At 35.2% G+C, this 19,791-nt stretch overlaps 1 protein-coding gene across 3 annotated transcripts; it reads right to left on the reverse strand.

Annotated features, from left to right (window-relative positions):
- Positions 1 to 2,360: 2,360 nt before the first annotated feature.
- Positions 2,361 to 18,958, reverse strand: LOC131066948 (TATA-box-binding protein 2). Of its 3 annotated transcripts, XM_058001856.2 has the most exons (10): positions 18,702 to 18,958; positions 18,490 to 18,594; positions 6,486 to 6,573; positions 6,114 to 6,185; positions 3,876 to 3,926; positions 3,537 to 3,581; positions 3,328 to 3,420; positions 3,141 to 3,242; positions 2,953 to 3,026; positions 2,361 to 2,838 (listed from the first exon to the last, which is right to left on the reverse strand). In XM_058001856.2, coding segments are annotated over exons 2-10 (603 nt in total). In that variant the 5' UTR covers positions 18,567 to 18,594; positions 18,702 to 18,958; the 3' UTR covers positions 2,361 to 2,837. The 3 variants fall into 3 exon arrangements, with proteins under 3 accessions (XP_057857839.1, XP_057857840.1, XP_057857838.1); XM_058001857.2 differs by lacking the exon at positions 6,114 to 6,185; XM_058001855.2 differs by lacking the exon at positions 2,361 to 2,838 and having other exon boundaries at positions 2,949 to 3,026.
- Between the last annotated feature and the right edge of the window lie 833 nt (positions 18,959 to 19,791).

The following is a 19,791-nucleotide window of genomic DNA, read 5'->3' on the forward strand; positions in this document are numbered from 1 at the left end:
CATATAGTTGTTCGTTTAAATCTATAGCAAAAGTTATGGTGCATGAGAGGCATTAGTCACTTTCAGTAATATGTTTTAGCAATGATATCGGTCATGATTCCCTATATAACTTTGACATCATTTATAATGGGGGAATCATGTAGTTACATGATATGTTCTATCCTATATCCTATTTGTTTCAATATTTTGGTTCTAAATTAGTGTTGTTGCAGTTTATAGTCAATCATGGATACTCTTTGATTAAAAGATGAAGGATCTTTTATAATGCTTGTTTGTGTCATGTGAAGCTCTTAGATTCTACCCTATGTTTATCGTGATAGTATAATGACATCTTTAGTTCTCTGGACAAAAGGAAATGTGGTGATTGTATCTTCTCAATTTGAAGATCATGATTTTAATTTACTTTTTGGGACCTCCTGTTGTGAGTTCCTTGATTGTGTTGGTGCCTTACATGGATATCAACACTCTCAATTAGAGGAAAAACATGCAAAGATGTGACCCATCTCTTATACCAATGGAGTGAATTTCACATCTCTTATACCAATGGAGTGAATTCTTTAATTGTGTTGGAGCCTTGACTTGAATATCAACATTCTCAACCAAATTTAAAACATGCAAGATATGACCATCTTCTATTGAGAGCAACCATTGTTCTATTCCAATGATACCAAATCCAAAAATAAATAAACTATAAATCTCACTAAATGCTTTTCAAGATTTTTATAGGAAGCAACTCAAGCTAGGCTTCAAACTCCACTCACAATGTACACGCACAAGTGATGAATGAATTCATTTCAAACCTCTTATTTATAAATAAGAGAGTAACGAGCAAGAGAAATACACTAAAAATTTCTTAAGCACCTTTGCCACCATTCTTTAATATCCCAAACCAAAAATAATCAATGCACGTTAAAATATATGCACATACATCTCCAAGTGTTAAAATATATGCATAAAACAATTTTTACCATATTAAATTTTGTTAAACAACTTAAATTAAATTAAATACATTCCTCTAAATAACAATGAACCTCATACGCCATGACTATTTAAACATATTTTGCAATGTCTCATTCAACTTCCCCTTAAAACCAGTCCATATAAACATAAACCACAATGTCATAAATATAAAATAATTCTTTATGCAAAGTAGACAGCTTCCCAATCTTTTGAGAGTAAGATCACTGACGAACCGGAGGACGACTCCACTACACTTTCAAAATCACACGTTTAAATCATATGCCCCAGTTATCTAAAATTTAACTAAAGCCTAAAAGAAATGTACAAAGTTCAAACTATCAATGTAACTTGATAAGCATTATGTAAATGGTTAGCCAGGAAAGTTGGACTTTGCCTGCCTCGGTGGAAAATTGGCCGTCTAAATTCACCTGCCATTCCATTTCACATCAGGATAGAACATTAATTTCAACAACTCTCAGAATTGCCTTTTAATAAAATTCCATCGACCAGAAAAACATTAACTCAAGCAAAAAGAGCACGGATGAACCTTGCTTTGTCTTTACTACCGTAGTTTTAGGTGTGGTCTTCACTTTGACAAAACCACAAGAAAAATTAAAATTTGATAGTAGCCATACAAAACACCTACAACACGTCAATAGTAAATACTAATTAGGTACAGTTATGAATAATCCACTCCAATAAAAGGATTATGAATCACATATATATATTCTCCAAAGGCATTTGATTTAACATTTTTTAAGCAATTTAGATTTTCCAGTTATATATAACATAATTACAATCTACCCCATTTTACCAATAAATTTGATGCCTTGAGCTCGGAGAGGCTGGCAACAGACCATTACTGGAAAGCGACATTTACAATAAAAATTCTCCTCCCATGCTTAGACCATTTTGCAGTTAGCGTCCCAAACAAAACAAGGACTTACAAAATGAACAAACACCTAGCTAGCTCAACTTAAAGGACTAAAATTGCCATCCACAGATGTTGCAACAAGTCCTAAATCAAATACAACACTGTAACATCCAATGTTGATAGCACCTACAAAATTGTCAAAGTTCTTATAGGCCACTCGTGGAATTTTTCCTGTTTGTCCAAAATTACTATTTCAGTTTGGAAAACACAACCTTGGAGATATCAGCTAAATTTGAAATATATAGATCACAATAATCACAAGATCTCATGCCAAATGGGCAAGGCCTAGACTTTGGAACCTTAATATATAGAAACGCATGAAGAGCTTGAAACAAATAGCCTGCATAAAATTCAGTATATTTTAAAATATCTAAATTATGCGCAATCTACTACCTCTTAATACTCCTGTACTACAAGCTTGAAATGAAAGCAACTTTTAACCCTGCTCGTCTCTTTTGAAAGAATATAGTTCCAACTAACATCCTCCTTGCTCATTCTTCTATCATTCATTAATTTAACAGGTTTGTCACAGACATCCGTTGTGCCTTCCTGATTTATCTTGTTGTAATACAATTGAAATGTTAGTATATAGAATCAATGGGAAACACTGTTCCTGGCTTTGAGCCAAAAACAGGACACCATTACAAGAATTCTGGATAACACCAGGAAAACAAACAATCTGGCATTAAAATATTAAATGAGCACAAGAATGCCAACATTTTAATAGAAGCATTAATGTCTCCTGTTCAAATTTTGCCATGATTGCGCATGGAATATCAATTATGTACAGCCGACATATCCCTTCACAAGTAATTTAAAGAAAGGTCGAACAAAACAAAATCCAATCCAGCAAATCGATCTCTTCATAAAGCTGGATACAAATATCTCCATTTCCGTGCTCTGTTGCATGGTTTGTCAACTGTAAGACTAAACCTGATACATGTCTAGAGGCAAGGAAAACAATCTCCAGTCAGTCACTCTCATTCTCACGTGGATTCATAAACTCTATTAAAAAGTAGATAATCTTCCTCATAACAAATTCGTATTTCAAAACTTACCATTGTTGAACCTTCCTAAATTCGGTCAAAACTGGATATATATTCTCAAAGGCTGTGTATGTCTCATCCCTTACCTACACGTGGATGACAAATCAAAATCAGGTTTTTGCTTTCAAAAGAGCCTGAGAAAACTGAATATCATTCATTATACAAGAATCAAAACATGTAATAGGTCGAGACATATGCACCTTTGCTCCAGTAAGGACAATCTTTCCAGATACAAAAATGAGAAGAACAATTTTAGGCTGTTTCATCCGATAAATCAAGCCTGGGAACAATTCTGGCTCATACTACAGAGGAAAACATAAGTATCAATATTACCGTGTAGCATCGGGATAGAGAACAAATTTGATGAAATTTTCCCACAAAACTTACACTTGAGAAAGCCCCATGGGAATATGCAAGTCCTTCCAATCTAATAGGAAATTTCACATCACACGATCCCACAATATTTTGGATCTTGAAGTCCTGCAGATCAGCAACATTCAGATCCTTAAGTTTTTACTTTTTAACTATAACAAATAGCAAGCATCAAATGATTCTATTGTTTGTACAGCAGATCGAATACTCGATCCAAGTAATACCTTGAAATGAGCAGGAAATCCCAGCTTTTGGATGATTCGAGCATACTGCAACACAGGAGTCCCAATGTCAGGGCTATCCATCTCAACATAGTCTCATAATAATACTAATTGTGCACAAACAAAAAGTCAAAATGTTCTTAAAACAGTGCAAAAACAGACTGCGAAAAGAAAATTAACACTGGAATCTCCCTTGTATGCATTCATGAGGTCCTACAGAGAATCTCAAAAGAAAGTTGCATCAAATGCAACATTCGTGTAACATGCCAAAACAAGCGATATGAGAATATTGTGAAGCTAATTTCACCTATTTCAGAAGAAGATAATGGGTTCATCTCTTACTTTTCTTGCAGCAAGTTTTGATTGTTGCTCACTCTTTGCACCTGTGCAGACCTGCAGATTGAGAAGAGAAAAACAACTACAGATTTGTCACGTAGTTCAAAAATAGGTAAATATTGAATCACATTAATCATTGCATGATTTAATTTTGTGAAATCCCCAAAACAGGCATCAACCACCACTTCCACGATTATCCAGCAAACAATGTAAAGTACAGCAGCCATCAATTACATAACACAGTCAGCTTATGAGCAGAAACAACCATGCCGAGAATTTTGTCTGAAACCCAAATGATTTTTTTTTGGTGAACGGACCCATTAACTAAGGGCAATAATTGCCTTTTGATAAGTACCACAACCATGTATTCTTTCTCTTAAATTTATTCAGGACTTGCACCTGATCATGATTACTGAGGTACAGACAAGCCAGAATTCAAAATAGTATGTAACTTAAGATTCAAGAAGCAATTTTTACATCATATTTTGACTCGTCTGAAAATATGGCTTTGTCATTTCACCGCATAGGTCAAGCCAGATGATGTTTTGCATGAGCAATATTGAAAAAATAATTCTGCAAGTTGTGTTGTGCAGCCTTTTGAAATAACATAAGCATTTTGAGACTTATAAAATATAGCCACAACATTATAGCATTATATCCAGATATACCAACATGGTAAAATCGTGCTGTCTTTTAGCTCTTCTGATTATATGCCTGTATGAGCATACAATTTATCCTAACTAGCATATAGATATCATAAATATTATATCCAGAGGCCAAGAGATATCAATCTTAAGATGCATATGTAACCTATGTAGTAAGTCTTAACATAGGCTTCTCAAGACTGATGTCTCTTGGCATCTTTCAAATAGATGTAGTTTAAGGCATCTATTCTAAATAGTTCATTACTATATTAATAAATTTAAATTATTATCAGATTAATTATGAAAATATATACAATATAAATATTAGATCAACCTAAATTCAGGTAGATTTGTGATACATTTTAAGTTTTCTACAAATTCGAGCATGTATTCTCTTTAACAAAATATTAAAGTACCAAGTGTCACGTGATAAGAAAAATAATTATCTTAGAATACAAACTTGCATTGTGAAACTTGAAAAATAATCTGTTTAAAATTTTAACTCTTATTTAATATGTGCACAGTTTTCAACGAAAATGGAGTATATCAAGAACACCAAACAATTCATCCCCTTAGGAATCGAAGAGACCAAATTGGCACAGATAAGTTATGATAACAGTATACATTTATTCCAAACTGGTTGAAACAAATATACACCATTCTTAGGTGTTCCAGTTCTTTTCCTTTACTTTATCACTAAATTTTGAACTGGTAAAAACTAACATTAAACCACTTTTGTCTGTTTGTTGAGCATCTCCAATGAAAAACAACCTTTTTTCAGACTAAGCCTAACTTAATAGGCTAAGCCCTCAAGTCAATTAAATTCTTGTTCCATTTAATTTCCAAACATGTAGACTCTCTTCGTAACTAATATTTTTGCCTCTTTCAATTTTAAAAATAAATTCAGTGTGCCTGTGATATACCCATCTTATAATTGCACCAGGCTGTATTAACGCAGCACGTGTGAAAGCAAAAGAATCTATATTCTCAAACACAAAAGATGAAGTTTCTGGCGATGAGTACAATGGACAAGTGCATGCATGTCACGCCTACATAGTGTACACGTCAAAGATGGATCACCATTCCCTGGATAACATCAGCAGCCTTCTTGATTCTGATCAATCAATAATGTTTACCATCAAAGTTATAAAAGTACATAGCATACAACTTATGGGATGTAATAGAAGTAAATTGCACATAATTTCCTCAGCTTCCAAAATGATTACCAGCCAAGCACTAGCAGTGGTCCCACTGCAACTGCTGTGGCTTGTGTTGCCACTAACACATTACCAGTACAACCCATTGCAGGGGTTGCACATGCACTATACTGTGATGCAATGCTATCACAGTATCTTTTTAGCAATAAAAAGCACAAGGCCTTATTTATCCAAAGATGGAGTAAGCTACTAAAATAACAAGGAAAATTGCACATTGCTAGTTTAAAACATAAACCACTGCAGGCAATAAGAGATTAAAATAGAACAAATTAGATATGCATCACATTGTCCATGAACAACACATTATCATTTCTGCTATACCGAAATTTGAGTCTACAGAGAAACCTAGGCATACATTGCCCATCTCCACAAAGTGCACTCACCATCTTCCCTGATGCAAATATCAAGGCCGTAGTTTTTGGCTCCCTAATTCTCATTATGACGGCTGCAAAACGCTGTCATCAAACAACCAGTGCCGACCTCAAAATCTTTAGAGATATCATATTGGATAACAAATTATGATCCTTTTAAGCAATTTGCAGTCACAATTCAGTGAAAAAAGCCTAACTAAAAAATTTTAATCTTCTAGAATACAGTTAATAGAAAATGCTTCCATTTTAGAATACAGCATACTATAATTATGTATCTTTTGCTAGCATGTTGCTCTATGCAGAGATATTTAATTATGACCGACTATGAATAGCAAAGTGAGAGGACTTTTATGGAAATATAGACGTAATATCCAAGCCACTTACCTTGGGATTGTACTCGGCATTCCTAGCTTGAAGAGCTATTGCCTTAAGATCCAATTTGCAATCCAAGTTTACAGTTGACACAATATTTCTGTGTTCGTCCATTGAGAGTACATGACATCCAACAGGAATAATTGTGAGATTTTGCCAAGATCTAGAGGCAATGGAAAGCACAAATAAGAGAGACGAAATAGATGATAAGAATAAACTGTATTCTATCAAGATGCAAAATATGATCAACTGGATCATTACAAGATGTTCAATGATTGCCCGTACAAACAATGTAAATGAGCCTATTTATATAGGCAAGGCTATATGGATATGTGAGCACACAAACATGACATGTGGCTCAATAAGAAACAAGGGTGGGTAGGAAATAGGTGTGGTAGGTAGGAGAAACAATATAATATTCCACATGAGGTGGAATGTAACAAGATCAACACCATAAAAGGTGGAAAATCTCATACCCAAACTACAATGAAATGCATGTACCTAAGTAAACTTAGGTAAATGTAATAATATCCATGATGAATAATTATTTACACCAACAATAATACAACTCAAGAAAAAGTATCTTTGGACTTCTAGAGTGTTCCACTGATTAATATTGAATACAATATGGCATTTAAAAATTAAAAACATCATCCTCTATATATGTACATAAAATTTTATACTGTAAAATTGGCATTGAAAAGGGGATGCTGATGTGAGATTCAATAGGAAGCACAAAATTTTATACTGTAAAATTAGCATTGAAAAGGGGATGCTGATGTGAGATTCAATAAGAAGCACAACAAAGAGAGAGAGAGAACACAGAACAACATACAACAAAAACTTAAATCGGAACTTTATTGGAAAGCAATATTCACAATGAAGGCAGTGATGAAACTTAAATGTGCCTTCCAGCCTCAAATAGGGATAGTCATAAATCAAATTACAGGAAATAACTTAGGGGTCTCATTTCCAGAATTTTTAATTTCCCCTAGATACAGAGATTTTACCAGGTACTTCCCAGAAAAATATAAACATATACAATATAGCACAGAAATTTCCATACCATTTTGCTTCCTGGTTACTGAAAATTGCTGTTACAGTCTCCATTGCTGTTTTCTGATACCGTAAATATAAAAGTTTCACTAATTAAAAAAATAAAATGATATAAACTAACATATTTGATAGAATATGATATTATCTGAAACTATTTCCTACAAAATGATACAATCTAAAAGTATTTCATACAAAAAACTTGAGGTAAAACACAATACTGCCTCGGGAAAGGGTATGTGTACATATATTAGTGGCCACGCTGATCTCATGCTCTACAAAATGAGAAACAAAAATTCCTCCACAAAACACTATGTTCTTGCCATATTCCGCATTTGAAATACCCAAATTAAATTTGATGCCTAGACACTTGTTTCTCATTTCCAACCTCCATTAATCACGAGCAAAAACAAACCCCATTACAAAATAATAGCACTATTTTCTTAAATCCCAAAATAAACAAATGCACATTAGCCATCATGAGTGGATCAATGTCATATCCATGCCACTTGCACACACGATCACACCAAAGTTTCTAAAAGCAGGCTCAGATCAACATAGCAAAATTAATAAATTATCAAACTAGCTGAAATTACAAAAAAAAGTGCCAATACATAGAAACTAAAAACCTCTAAGAATTAAATTCAATAAGAAATGCAAGATTCTAAAAAATGACAAGTGATATCAGTATTGAGCTAATTTATTCACTTCGAGAGATAGTTTACTTTAGAACTATTTTATTTACTACATATATACATGGACACAATTATTTTATTTTATCTACATTATTTAGTTTATTTGTATTTGAAGGGCTATCTGTAAGTAGTACCTTGTTTTACTTCTGTATGTAACTTTTAATCGTACTTTTCAAAAAGGAACTATTCATTCTTTGAATTTCCTTTATTTGTTTTGTTTTTACTTTTAAGTGTAGTAAACATTATATACCTAAATGTTACTTTTTAATAATTTCTTTTGTAGGCATTCACGTATGTTTTATAATTTTAATGTCTTTGTATTTAAAAGGTAGAAGTGACTTTTTTTAATTAATTTTACTTCCAAGGTCACGACCTAAGATGCTTCTCCCCCTGCTGCCACTGTTACATTATGCCTCTCAGCATAAGCCAGGCTTCCCAAGAATTAGCACCCAGATTAGTAAGCAATAAACTTAAAAACATAAACTTTATCAAGAATTAGCACAGTCAACAGATTATTGCCATATCTTACACCTTGTATTCACATCTTCTAAACTATAGGCACAGATCAACAAAACAGCTTACTAAACTAAAAATAAAAATAGCAACTAATGAAATCTCTAAGAATCCAATCCAGAAAAGTAAGTCATTTTACAAGCAGAACCCAAACCAAGCTTCCCAAGCAATATACTTAAAAAAAAAAACCTAGACATTCCTAAGTGACAAGAATCTCCACCCAGATCAATATGCGTAAAGCTTCAAGCTAAACATACCCACAAAATACAAAACTGAATCAATATGCAAACTCCAAGACATGGCACCAAAATTAATCGAACTCCAACAAACGCCATGCTAGAACCCAAATCAAGATGCAAAAAGCTCCAACCTAGACATGCACATCAACTCAGACCCAAAATTAAAGAGCTCAAAATGTAAAGCATGTCAGGGTTTGGTAACAAACTAAATATGCATTTAAATCCAACATAGGCAGTACCGAGAACTAGCAGCAGATGTGCAACTCCAATCCACACTTTGCCAAGAATTATCAACTAAATAAACATGCAAATTGTTCAAACCCAGATGTTCACCCAGAATAGTATTCAACAAACTACAACATAAATAGTGCTAAAAGAGGAATTAAAAAAATAAGGAGCAGGCACCAAACTAATTGTTTCCAAGAATAATTGCATATATGCTACATTTTGCAGTCCTCTGAGCACCATGACAAATTTAACAAAATTTTTAACCAACACACAAAACGAACAAATGGGAAGTCTGTGTTCCCTTCAGTGTGTTAGAAGCTCCCAACCTAGGAGAATATACTAATATAGGACTAGCCAAAACCCAAAAGGCACCAACCAAACAAAGGGGGCCTAATTTTCCTTCAACAGGGCAAGACAAGAAATCAAATCACATCATGTAATGATCCATTTTCAAAAAGAATACTATACAGTACTCCAAGGCCAAGCAATTCCCATCTACATCATAATCAATGCATTCAAGGAGGCAATGTTTCATTATGGTAGCTTTTATATGGTATGGATGACTCTGGCAATAAATCCCATTCTCTAATGTTTGAATGCAGCAACGTTATGGCTAGGAATTACAATATGAATCGCACTTCACAAAAGACAAAGACTGCTGGTGTCAGAGATTGTTCCCCCAGCATTAGACAATGATAATCTGCCTAAATTAACAAACAATTAACAAGGAAATCACTTGAATGGTATTAACATCATATAAGTCTATGGAGATAATACTTAAGGAAAAAGTGACGCTAGTTTCATACTAGCAATTGGGAATAAAGAAGGATTAAATTAAAATTAAACTACGAGCTATTAAAGGGCAACGGTTTGGATGAAGGATTTCCTCATAAAGATATAAAAAGGAGAAAAAGTCATTTGTTGAAGGGGGAATGGGAATAAGCAATTGATCTGATAATCAGGAAATAAGACAAACAAGAGCATAATATGATCTAATATTATCAACCTAAATTTAGTAAGTTTACATATGGAAATGTAACATGAGTATATGAATGCAACATCTATATTTTGCTGAAATATTATAGGGGTGAACAATTAAGATCAGAATTCAGAGATATAAATTGCATTCAAACAAGGCAGCCATTTCTATTTAACAAGTAATTGGTATACTATATGATTCAGTCTGTTGTTTATTATGAAATATCTTGTAAATCTTGGATTTGTCAATCTATTAAATTAGTACTTAATCAATCATATGTGGGATTAGTAAGGAAACATGGTAGGGAAATGTAGAAGACCAGTTCCGTCAATTAAGCAGACCACCCCAAGTTGTTTTGCTTGTGGTCCAAGGGGTTGAATTGTCTTGGTTGGATGTTCCACACCCTTGAGCTTAAGTTGTGGAGAACAATCTCTCAGCGCCCTATCATGATAATTTAAAATATAGGGAAAATTTAAAATATATAGGGAAATTTTAAATGTTCATATGAAAAATAGATAAAGCATGTATATATACAGTATATTCATATGAAAACATGGATAAAGCAGGTATATGTACATTATAGAACCTTAACATACCACATTTGTATTCAAAATTCATTGTCAATACTCAATATGCATTCATAATTGAAAATACATTGTCGATATGCCAACTCTTGTTTGCATGTAGTTCAATATTTCTTTCTGATTGGTAGGATATTTTGATAATCTTCCATTTCTATTATGACCTACAACCGCTTCTTTATGCACTACAAAGCTTTGTGTGTTTGTGAAATTCTATACCAAGCTGTTATTCATATTTCTGAGTGCTTTTGGAAGTGATTCAGACATGTTTACCCATCATATTAGTGAAAAGCCAGTTTTACAGACCTATAATAAAATAAAATAAATGTTTTTTATGAGCATTTAAGTCTTTTTTTTTTAAATGTGATGGGAAAAGGGGGACGGCTGGCCATACCCGGGACAGTTAGGGGACAGGGGGAAGAGGGACGGCTGGCCATCCCCGGGATGGTTAGGGGACAGGGGGACGTCCCCCAACCATATTGCGGACGAGGGGACGTCCTCTTCAAGAATCACTGCCGTCCGCAAGTTTCCGGGATGTTTTGCACAAATTTTGCAATTTTGGAGACGGCAGGGGGACGTCGTCCCCAAGTCCCCGGTACGGGGACGGGGGATTTTAGCTTGGGGACACGTCCCCGGGTTACGTAAATATTAATTGACTATTTCTTTTCAGTTCAATAGCTATTATGTAATTTAATTATAGGAAACTCTTTGTAAATAAGTCATTGTTGGAATTGTTATTTTTGGGCAAATCACTTACCCCTAAACAGGGGACATTACACATCAACTCAAGAAATTGAACTCTAATTTTCATACAAATACCAGACAAATTACAAACAACATAAACGCAACCTACGATTAATGGAACAGGTGAGAGACAGAAATAACATACAGCCCAACCTAAATATCTTCCAAGAATAAGTAGATAAACTGTCATGAGATGAAACACCCTGCTCCATGGAAACATCATACTTGTCTAAGTTATGGGTGTATAACGGAGAGAGAAGAACCTGTGGTATTCAAAACCATAGCCATAACATATAAAGGTGTGACAATGTCTTAATAATTGTTGAGATGCAGTTGATCCTTATGCTGTGTTCTGCTGGTTGAGACCAGACAAAAGATCAATGTTCAAACACTAGCAATTATGAAGCCTGTCTGCATGTGGTGGTGTTGGATTTAGAGTTTGACCCAAAGAATCCCCCAAAAGCAAATCAGAGTGAAAATAACACTGCTGACCAGTGACAATCAGACAATTTTATGTAAAAGTAAAGAAATGCATTGATATAAGAGTGACCCGTGTTAAAAATCCCACACAAATAGAAGAATCCCTAATTGGGAGTACATGTCACCTGGATTGAAGAATACTGCAATTCAGTTATGTATCTATATGGCCTACTTTATAGGCATGTTAATTAAAACATAATTACAAGAATCATTAGTGAGAACAAAAACATTATTGAGAAACTTCATAGTCCTAGCTCACAAAAGTGCATTCATCAAGTGTGACCTCAAGCTACAACAGTTAATACCTTTCCTATTTGGATTAGGAAACAGAAAGTGCATGTGCACAACCTATCAAGAACTAAAATTTCAAAATTCACACACATTTCATTAAGGGGATACCTAAGGAGGTAGATCATGTCATCAACGTGGGGGAATATTAACATATGGGTAAACTGGTTGTAGAACATTCATTATAGGTAAATGCGTAGGCATACAACTAATTGCCACCACATGAAAATAAGAAAGGGTACCATCAATGCTCAAGGGGATGATGTCATTGTCCATTTTCAAATGGCTTGAGACATATCTATTTTACTAAAAATGTGCCCTCAAAATAAAGACATTTACAATTGTCCACTTAGCATTATCCGGGTTATTTTAACTTATGATAAGCCCAAGAGGCTTTGAAGCCTCCCTGCAAGGTTTAAATTTGAACAATTGAAAGGGAGCAATCCATGCTTGGGACAATGGTATCATTGAACATTTTTAAAGGCTCCATATACATGCATATCTATTTTCATCACGTGCCATCACACTAAAGAGACTACCACATGCCCAACCCTGTCTTACATAATTTAATTGGTATATAAAGCTTTTTAAATTTAAGATTAAACCAGAGAATCTCATATATCTTGATCAAAGTGTTTACTGCAGGCCAAGGAATTAATACCTATATACTTTACATGTGGTGATGTGGTGGTTTCAGTGACATAGTTAGAGCTAATTCAGAATTTGACATAAACCCAGGTTGCATCAAAGTATGCTGAGAGTTTGTATGACCATGCAACATCACAATCATGACAAGGAAGGTGCATGTGTGCAAACTGTCACATGTTAAGATTACCCACACACTACATTAAGCAAACCCACAATGGGGTTTAGTCATATTCCCAAGATTGAGAAGTTTCAATATATGACTAAGTGAGGTTCTGGAGAATCTCATATACAGTGCATTTGAAAGTTTGGAACTCAGCCTACAGAGATGAATGACTGGGAAAACACAAGCGATCTCCAAAGGAATTATTAGGGGTACGCAATCAATGCATAGTGCAATGATGTCATCCAGTGTGATGTCCCGTTGTTCTGTCACCAGTTGTATAGGTCAGCATTGGAGTACCGTGGTCTGGAACTAAAGTGAACTAGAATTAAGGTCAACATGTGACTAATTGACTGTTTGGAACTACCTTAATTTAAGGGATTGATTTGTCAGTAAACTGCCCCGTTTGAGGAGTAAGATTTGTTAGTTAACTTGACTAGTAACTGCCAATATTTTGAGGGATGTCATTCTTTTAATTGAGGTGTGCTAGGAAAGGAGAGCTTGACTTATATAATGCATTGGGCAGAGGAGAAGGGATGCAGACCAAATTTTTGAAACCACAAATCAATTATTTTCTTTGGCTGGATGTTATGATTCAGAAGCTGTAGTCTGAAAACAAAACCATCCATGCAAAAAGACCAGACTTCCGGAGGACAGGAACCCTTAAGCAGCATATCAGCATTCAAATTGATAATTGGGAATACCACTAGTTCTGCATGTGAGCTTATTTACTAAGCTGTATAAGTTTCATGAATATCTATATGCTTATGCACTATTTTGAAGAATTTTAAAAATTTTTAAAAGTATTATTTGCTGTACTATTTCTAGGTTTGTTACTTTGTATGTTTTAAGTTTAGGTCTTCGCAGTGGTTTTAGAAATATGATCCTGTCGACCTGTGAATCATGAATAGAATTTCAAAAAGTCTGACAAAAGAAAAGAGAGCAGAAAGTTTTTGAGATACAATGATTGAAATTCAAAGGACCCAAAAAAAAATGATCAAACTACTAAAGCGAAAATTGCAGCTTCAGAGTAGAATGCAAAATTCAAATCCAGCTAGAACATCACAGAAACAGAGAAGCTCAACTACAAATAACCAAAAAATGGTTACTCCCATTACAAAACCTGACAAGACAACAAAAAGGAATTGAAGCAGAAGATGAACAAATTGAATGCTCCTAATTTTAAAATGAATTCTTACACAAATAGTTTTTCTCAATGAACACCATCAGAAATTAGCATTGCATGTTGAATGCAAAGTTTCGTTATTTGAAAGAGATGCTCTAGTGGTTTCTAGCAGTGTCCAAGAAACATCTGTCAAGATTTCAAGCCTTGAAAAGATGGAGTCATTACCATGTGAATTTGGGTATGCAGCTGACAAATCAGAACAATAGTTGGCAACAGAAGAGAATATTGTACAGGATGAGCCCAAGCAGTTTGTAAAAGACTTCTTGGGGTTCAATATCTCATGCACCAAAGGTGAGGCCATCTATCAAGATATTGCTTATCATAGTTGAGGATGGAGCAGAAATTTTTGCGCCTTAACTGTCAGAAGAAATTGGACTGAGCTTGTAACACTTGATTGGTATGGTAAATGGTATAACAAGAGGGAAATGGCATAGAGTTCCTTGCTCTCAAGTCCTATATGATTGCTCTTGTATAATGGTTTGGGACCCTGGTCTGTTGGAAAATTTACCTACAGAAGATGTACTTGGGAAAGACCAAAGAAACTGAGATGTTCAATACTGCCTGCCTGAGGGCAAGCGATTCTGGAAAGGGCAGATTGTAGTGTCCCTTTTTGATCCACTGCACTGTGTTAGCATTGTAGAGGGTCCTATCCAAAATTGGGTAGGAAGTGAATGATCTGTCAACAGTTGTTTAGTGATTGATCTATCGACATAGGAGTAGCATAGTTAGAAGTTGCAACTACAGTTAATTGTTAATTACAACTGGAATAAAGACAGCATTTGGTCAATTAGTTAAAACTGTGGTGGAATGTAATTAAGGTGGAAATGTGGCCAGTTAACTAACTGTTTGGAACTACCTTAATTTGAGGAATTGATTTGTCAGTTAACTGCCCAGTTTGAGGAGCTAGATATGTCAGTTAACTTGCCCAGTTACTGCCAACATGAGGGATGTCATGCCATTGATTGAGGTGTATTAGGATAGGAGACCTTGAGTTACATAATGCACTAGGCAGAAAAGCACCGGCAGAGAAGAAGAGATACAATTTGAAATTCTTAAAACAAAAATCATATTTTTCTTGCGGTGGACATTGTGTTTCAACAGCTGCAGTTAGGAGACAAAACATGGCCCATCAATCGGCCTTCTTGAGAATAGAAACCCTAAAGCAGCAGACCTGCATTCAAATTGACACTGGGAAAAGTGGTAGTGTCTAGTTCTGCATGTCAACACGTTTCATAAGCTGTATTATTTTGATAAATACCTATTTGAATATATACTGTATTGACGAAAAATAACAAAAATAAAAAAGTACTATATTCTGCAGTATTTCTAGGTTTGTCTGTTTTTAGTTTGGGTGACTGGGTCTTTGCATTGAGTATTTTTAAACAATTATACCATGTCTATTATACTAGGTGTACCTTCAAGCTTAAGAAGGTAAATAAGTTTTCACTGCAACTTTGCAACACTTGTGACAAAAAAGTGCACTTTCCCTAACAGTGCCTGAGCCATTCCAAACTCAAGGTAAGCCTAGAGAGCTTCAAACCTCAATGTGATGTCTGGACAGTGACAGAAATCATGACAAGAAAAGCATGCTTCTTCGACATTGTAAGAGCTAACTCAAAACACAGGGTAAGCCCAGCAAGCTCCCAAAATCAATGGGACATTTGTACCAAGATTTGCACCACTGGGATAAAGATGAAACATAATAAAGAAAAGCATACAACAACATAACAACTCATTCCACACCTAGGTAAAGCCTAGAAAGCTTTAAAGATCAATGCAATGATCATACATTGGACTCAAAATGGTAACATGTACAACAAGAGAAGTGAACTTTTATTTGATCTTAGATCTGCACAGTTTCAAAGCTCAATTGAAAGATTGTAATACTGCACTAAAAGTGGCAACAAGTATGACAAGAACAAGGGCACTTCTCTTGACATTGTCAAAGCCAAATAAATACTTGACGAAGCAAATCTAGGTTGCTTTGAAGCTGGAAGCAAGGTTTGAACCAGGTTGTATACAATCAACTATGACAAGAAAAGCATACTTCCTTTGACATTTTTTGTCAGTTCCCCTTTTTCCCCTAAGGATTCTGCATCAACACGTAAGCACCATTTTCATTTCCCATGGGATTAGGAAAGATAACACAGGGAAATGGAAGTGTTTAAATTGGGCGGCCAGATTATAAACCAGAGGTGTTACATAACAAGCTGATTATTTTAAAAGTAATGGTGTCAGCCAAGGATCGTGTGCAGATGTTTTGTGGAGGGAGTGAAGAAGAATAAAAATTGCATATTTAATGAAAACAGAGGTCAAGAGAAGGCATGCTTGTTTATCTATTAATCATACTCAAACAGATTGGACACCCTGTTCATATATCATTGGAGATTGGAGGACGGAAACCCCCTAATTTCTATGGCTGGCTAGTGCACAAATACCCCTGAACCGGTCACAGCCAATTCATCACTGTCCGCTGTTCAGGCAGCTCCTACAACATCTGTCTGTTTAAATTTAAAGCAAATTCCTTAGTGCCTAGGATTTGTAATTCTGAGGTCGCTCCTGCAGCACTATTGGCTGCAGATTCATCATATTTTCTGATAATGATATTGCCGTTGTTGTTCCCAAAAGTCTGGTAAACTGAATTGACTGTAAAAGCAATCTCTGTTGTAATTAGAGAAGTAAACAGATATTGCAGAAAAATAAACTTCATTGAAAGAGTTTATAATTCATTTCTGTGTAATCTGTTTAGCATATCAACTTTGCAGTAGAATTGGTTTGAAATAAAATTTAATAATTGGTCTGTGTGAATTTAAATCAACTAAAAACACACAGTATCGCCAATCAGAGATATTACATATTCTCACAGTTAAATCAAGACAAGAGGTAAGATTTGAACCAATGGCTCAAAGTCACAACAAACATGACAAGAAAAGCATGCAGGGTTTGAACCAAGATGTGTACCATCAAGCTCTCAGTGGTGTTAATTATAAAAATAAAAGCATACTTCCCTTGACATTCTCATAGTTAAATTAGGCCATAGGGTATGCCCACTCAACTTCAAAATTTGATGCAACACTTCTACCAAGACTTCTACCAGTGGCTCAAAATGCCCACGAACATAACAAGAAAAGCATGCAAAGTTGTCAGAATTGATTCAAAACTCGGAGCAGGACTGGTAATATTTGAACTTTGCTGCAAGGTTCATACCGCTGGGCTTGAGATGGCAACATATATGTGGTGAAAAGAAAAGCAGTTTCCTTTGGTACTGTTAGAGCTCAAGGCAGGGCTGGTTCCATTGGACTCAACTGGCAACAACTATGGCAAGAAAACCAGCACTTTCCATGACATTATTATCCTCGCTACCACACTTAATCTAAAACTTCTAAGCAACTTCAAAGTTGGATGCAAGGTTTTGTACCGAGATTTATAACACTGAGCTCAATGTTGCAACAAGTATGACAATAAAAGCATACTTTCATGACATTATCAAAGTTAATTCAAAACATATGGAGCACAGACGAAGCAGAGATTGAAGGGAAATTTGTACCAAGGTTCAGACCACAGGCAACAACTATAGCAAGAAAAACATACGATTGTAGGAGCTATTTCAAAACTTAGGGTATTCCTAGGAAGCTAGTAAGCTCGGTAGGAAATTTATGCCAAAGTTCCTACCAATGGAGAAAAAATTGAAGGATACTCCTAGGAAGCCAGTACGCCCGGTACGAAATTTGTGCTAAAGTTCCTACCAATAAAAAAATTGTGACGAGGAAAGCATTGTTTTCCTCAACAATATCAGAGCTAATTCAAACTCTAGGGTAAGCCAAGACAGCTTGAACACTGGATATTAACAGAGCTAATTCAAAAATTGGGGTCAGCCAAAAGGTTTAAAAGCTGGACATTATCAGAACTAATTCAGAACTTGGGGTTAGCCTAAGCAACCTTGAAGCTCCATGCGAGAAAGATTCGTACCCCTGGCGACAATTATGACAATAAAACTCTAGTTTCCTTGACATTGTCAGAGCTAATTAAAAAATCAACGCGAGCAGCAAAGCTTCAGAGCTCGATGAAAGATATGTCACAAAGGTCATACCACCGACAACAATTATAGCAAGATGAGCACATTTTCCTTGCAATTAGGCTTGGCACAGCCTCGGTCTGGAACCCTGATCTAAAAAAGTGAAGGAAGAAATAAATCTAATAGGAAAACAAGCATTAAACTTACTGGAGCGTGGGAACGATCCCAGAAGGGTGCTTCTCCAGATCGACAGGCTGGCTCCCTTCCAAGACCTGCTCCGCCATGCCCAATTTTCACCCTTAGAAATACACCCTGAGAGCCCATTTTAAAAAGAAAGACAATCGATCAATCGAACTTCCTTTCAAATACAAATCCACAACAGTAATAAAGAAATAAATCCATCATTTTCCCTTCAATACCCTGAAAAAAAACCAAAGAGGGCTTCTGTCGGATTTCAGTCTCTTCCTTTTTTATAGGAATCGGCAAACGGATCTTTCGAAATCTTGAATTTATATATCGAGACTTTCAAAATCTTGAATTTATATGTGGCGGTAAATGTCGATTTTTGATGGGTTTTTATAGGTTTGTGCTAGTTTTTCTTCTTTGCTGCGGCTCTGAAGACGCTCGACAGGAAAAATATATGTTGCTTATGAGGGTGGTGAGTCGAGGATTAGGTATAGGCTGAGGAGAATCATATATAGGCGGTGGCCACCGGCTTCCACCGGTGCCTACGGGTCATGCCGGTGGGATGGAGAATCTTTTTTCTTTTCTCTTGTTTAGTCTTTGCGTGGGTTGTCAATTGATTAGACCGTTGGGTTTTATGTGGTTGGTTACAAGCATAGACTTCATTTATATATTTTGAAGTGAGTTAAAAGAAGGTATTTACAATATGGTAATGTATTGAAATTAATTTCCAAAATTTTATATGTAGCTTATTTGTAAAGTTGTTTGGTTTATAGAGAATTTATTAATGATCAATTTTTGGTAGATTTAAAGATTAATCTTACAAGGGAGATAATTTGATTGAATAGACATTTTATAGTGCCTAAAATCAAACATGGTCAAAATACATAAAATATAGTCAATCAAAAAAAATGAATACAAAAATATTACACAAATAGTCTTACATGCATAAATTGGATTTTCTAAAATCTCTACATGAAATGCTAGTACTAGTTGAGCCATGAATGTCAAGCAGTTGTATGTTTTAATACTATGTTAGAGAAATGTACAAAATAACCTTCTACTAGCGAAACAAAATAATGCACAATAGGATACCTATCATATAAAATTAAGTGTGTGATTGTACAATGAGGGCCTTGCATATATGGATAAGGTAGAGGAGGTAGGAAGGTAGGACTAAAAACTACCCCTCCAAAGGTGCAACACATGCATGCTCAAATAAAAATGTGTGAGTGTGTGCATGTAAGACATGTCTTAGAAGGTGGGTACATGTGTCTCGATTACATGAAGTGAGACAAAAAGGTTAAAGTCTCTAAGTGGAGACTT

This window comes from Cryptomeria japonica, chromosome 9, assembly GCF_030272615.1.
Source record: "Cryptomeria japonica chromosome 9, Sugi_1.0, whole genome shotgun sequence".
NCBI lineage: Eukaryota > Viridiplantae > Streptophyta > Pinopsida > Cupressales > Cupressaceae > Cryptomeria > Cryptomeria japonica.

Excerpts from the sequence above, each read along its gene's own strand:
- LOC131066948 (XM_058001855.2), bottom strand. The coding sequence starts at position 18,566 with ATGGCGGAGCAGGTCTTGGAAGGGAGCCAGCCTGTCGATCTGGAGAAG. Across the intron at positions 3,421-3,536 it reads GATTTCCTGCTCATTTCAAG|GACTTCAAGATCCAAAATAT; the intron begins GTATTACTTGGA and ends GCTGATCTGCAG. Across the intron at positions 3,027-3,140 it reads TTGTCCTTACTGGAGCAAAG|GTAAGGGATGAGACATACAC; the intron begins GTGCATATGTCT and ends ATCCACGTGTAG.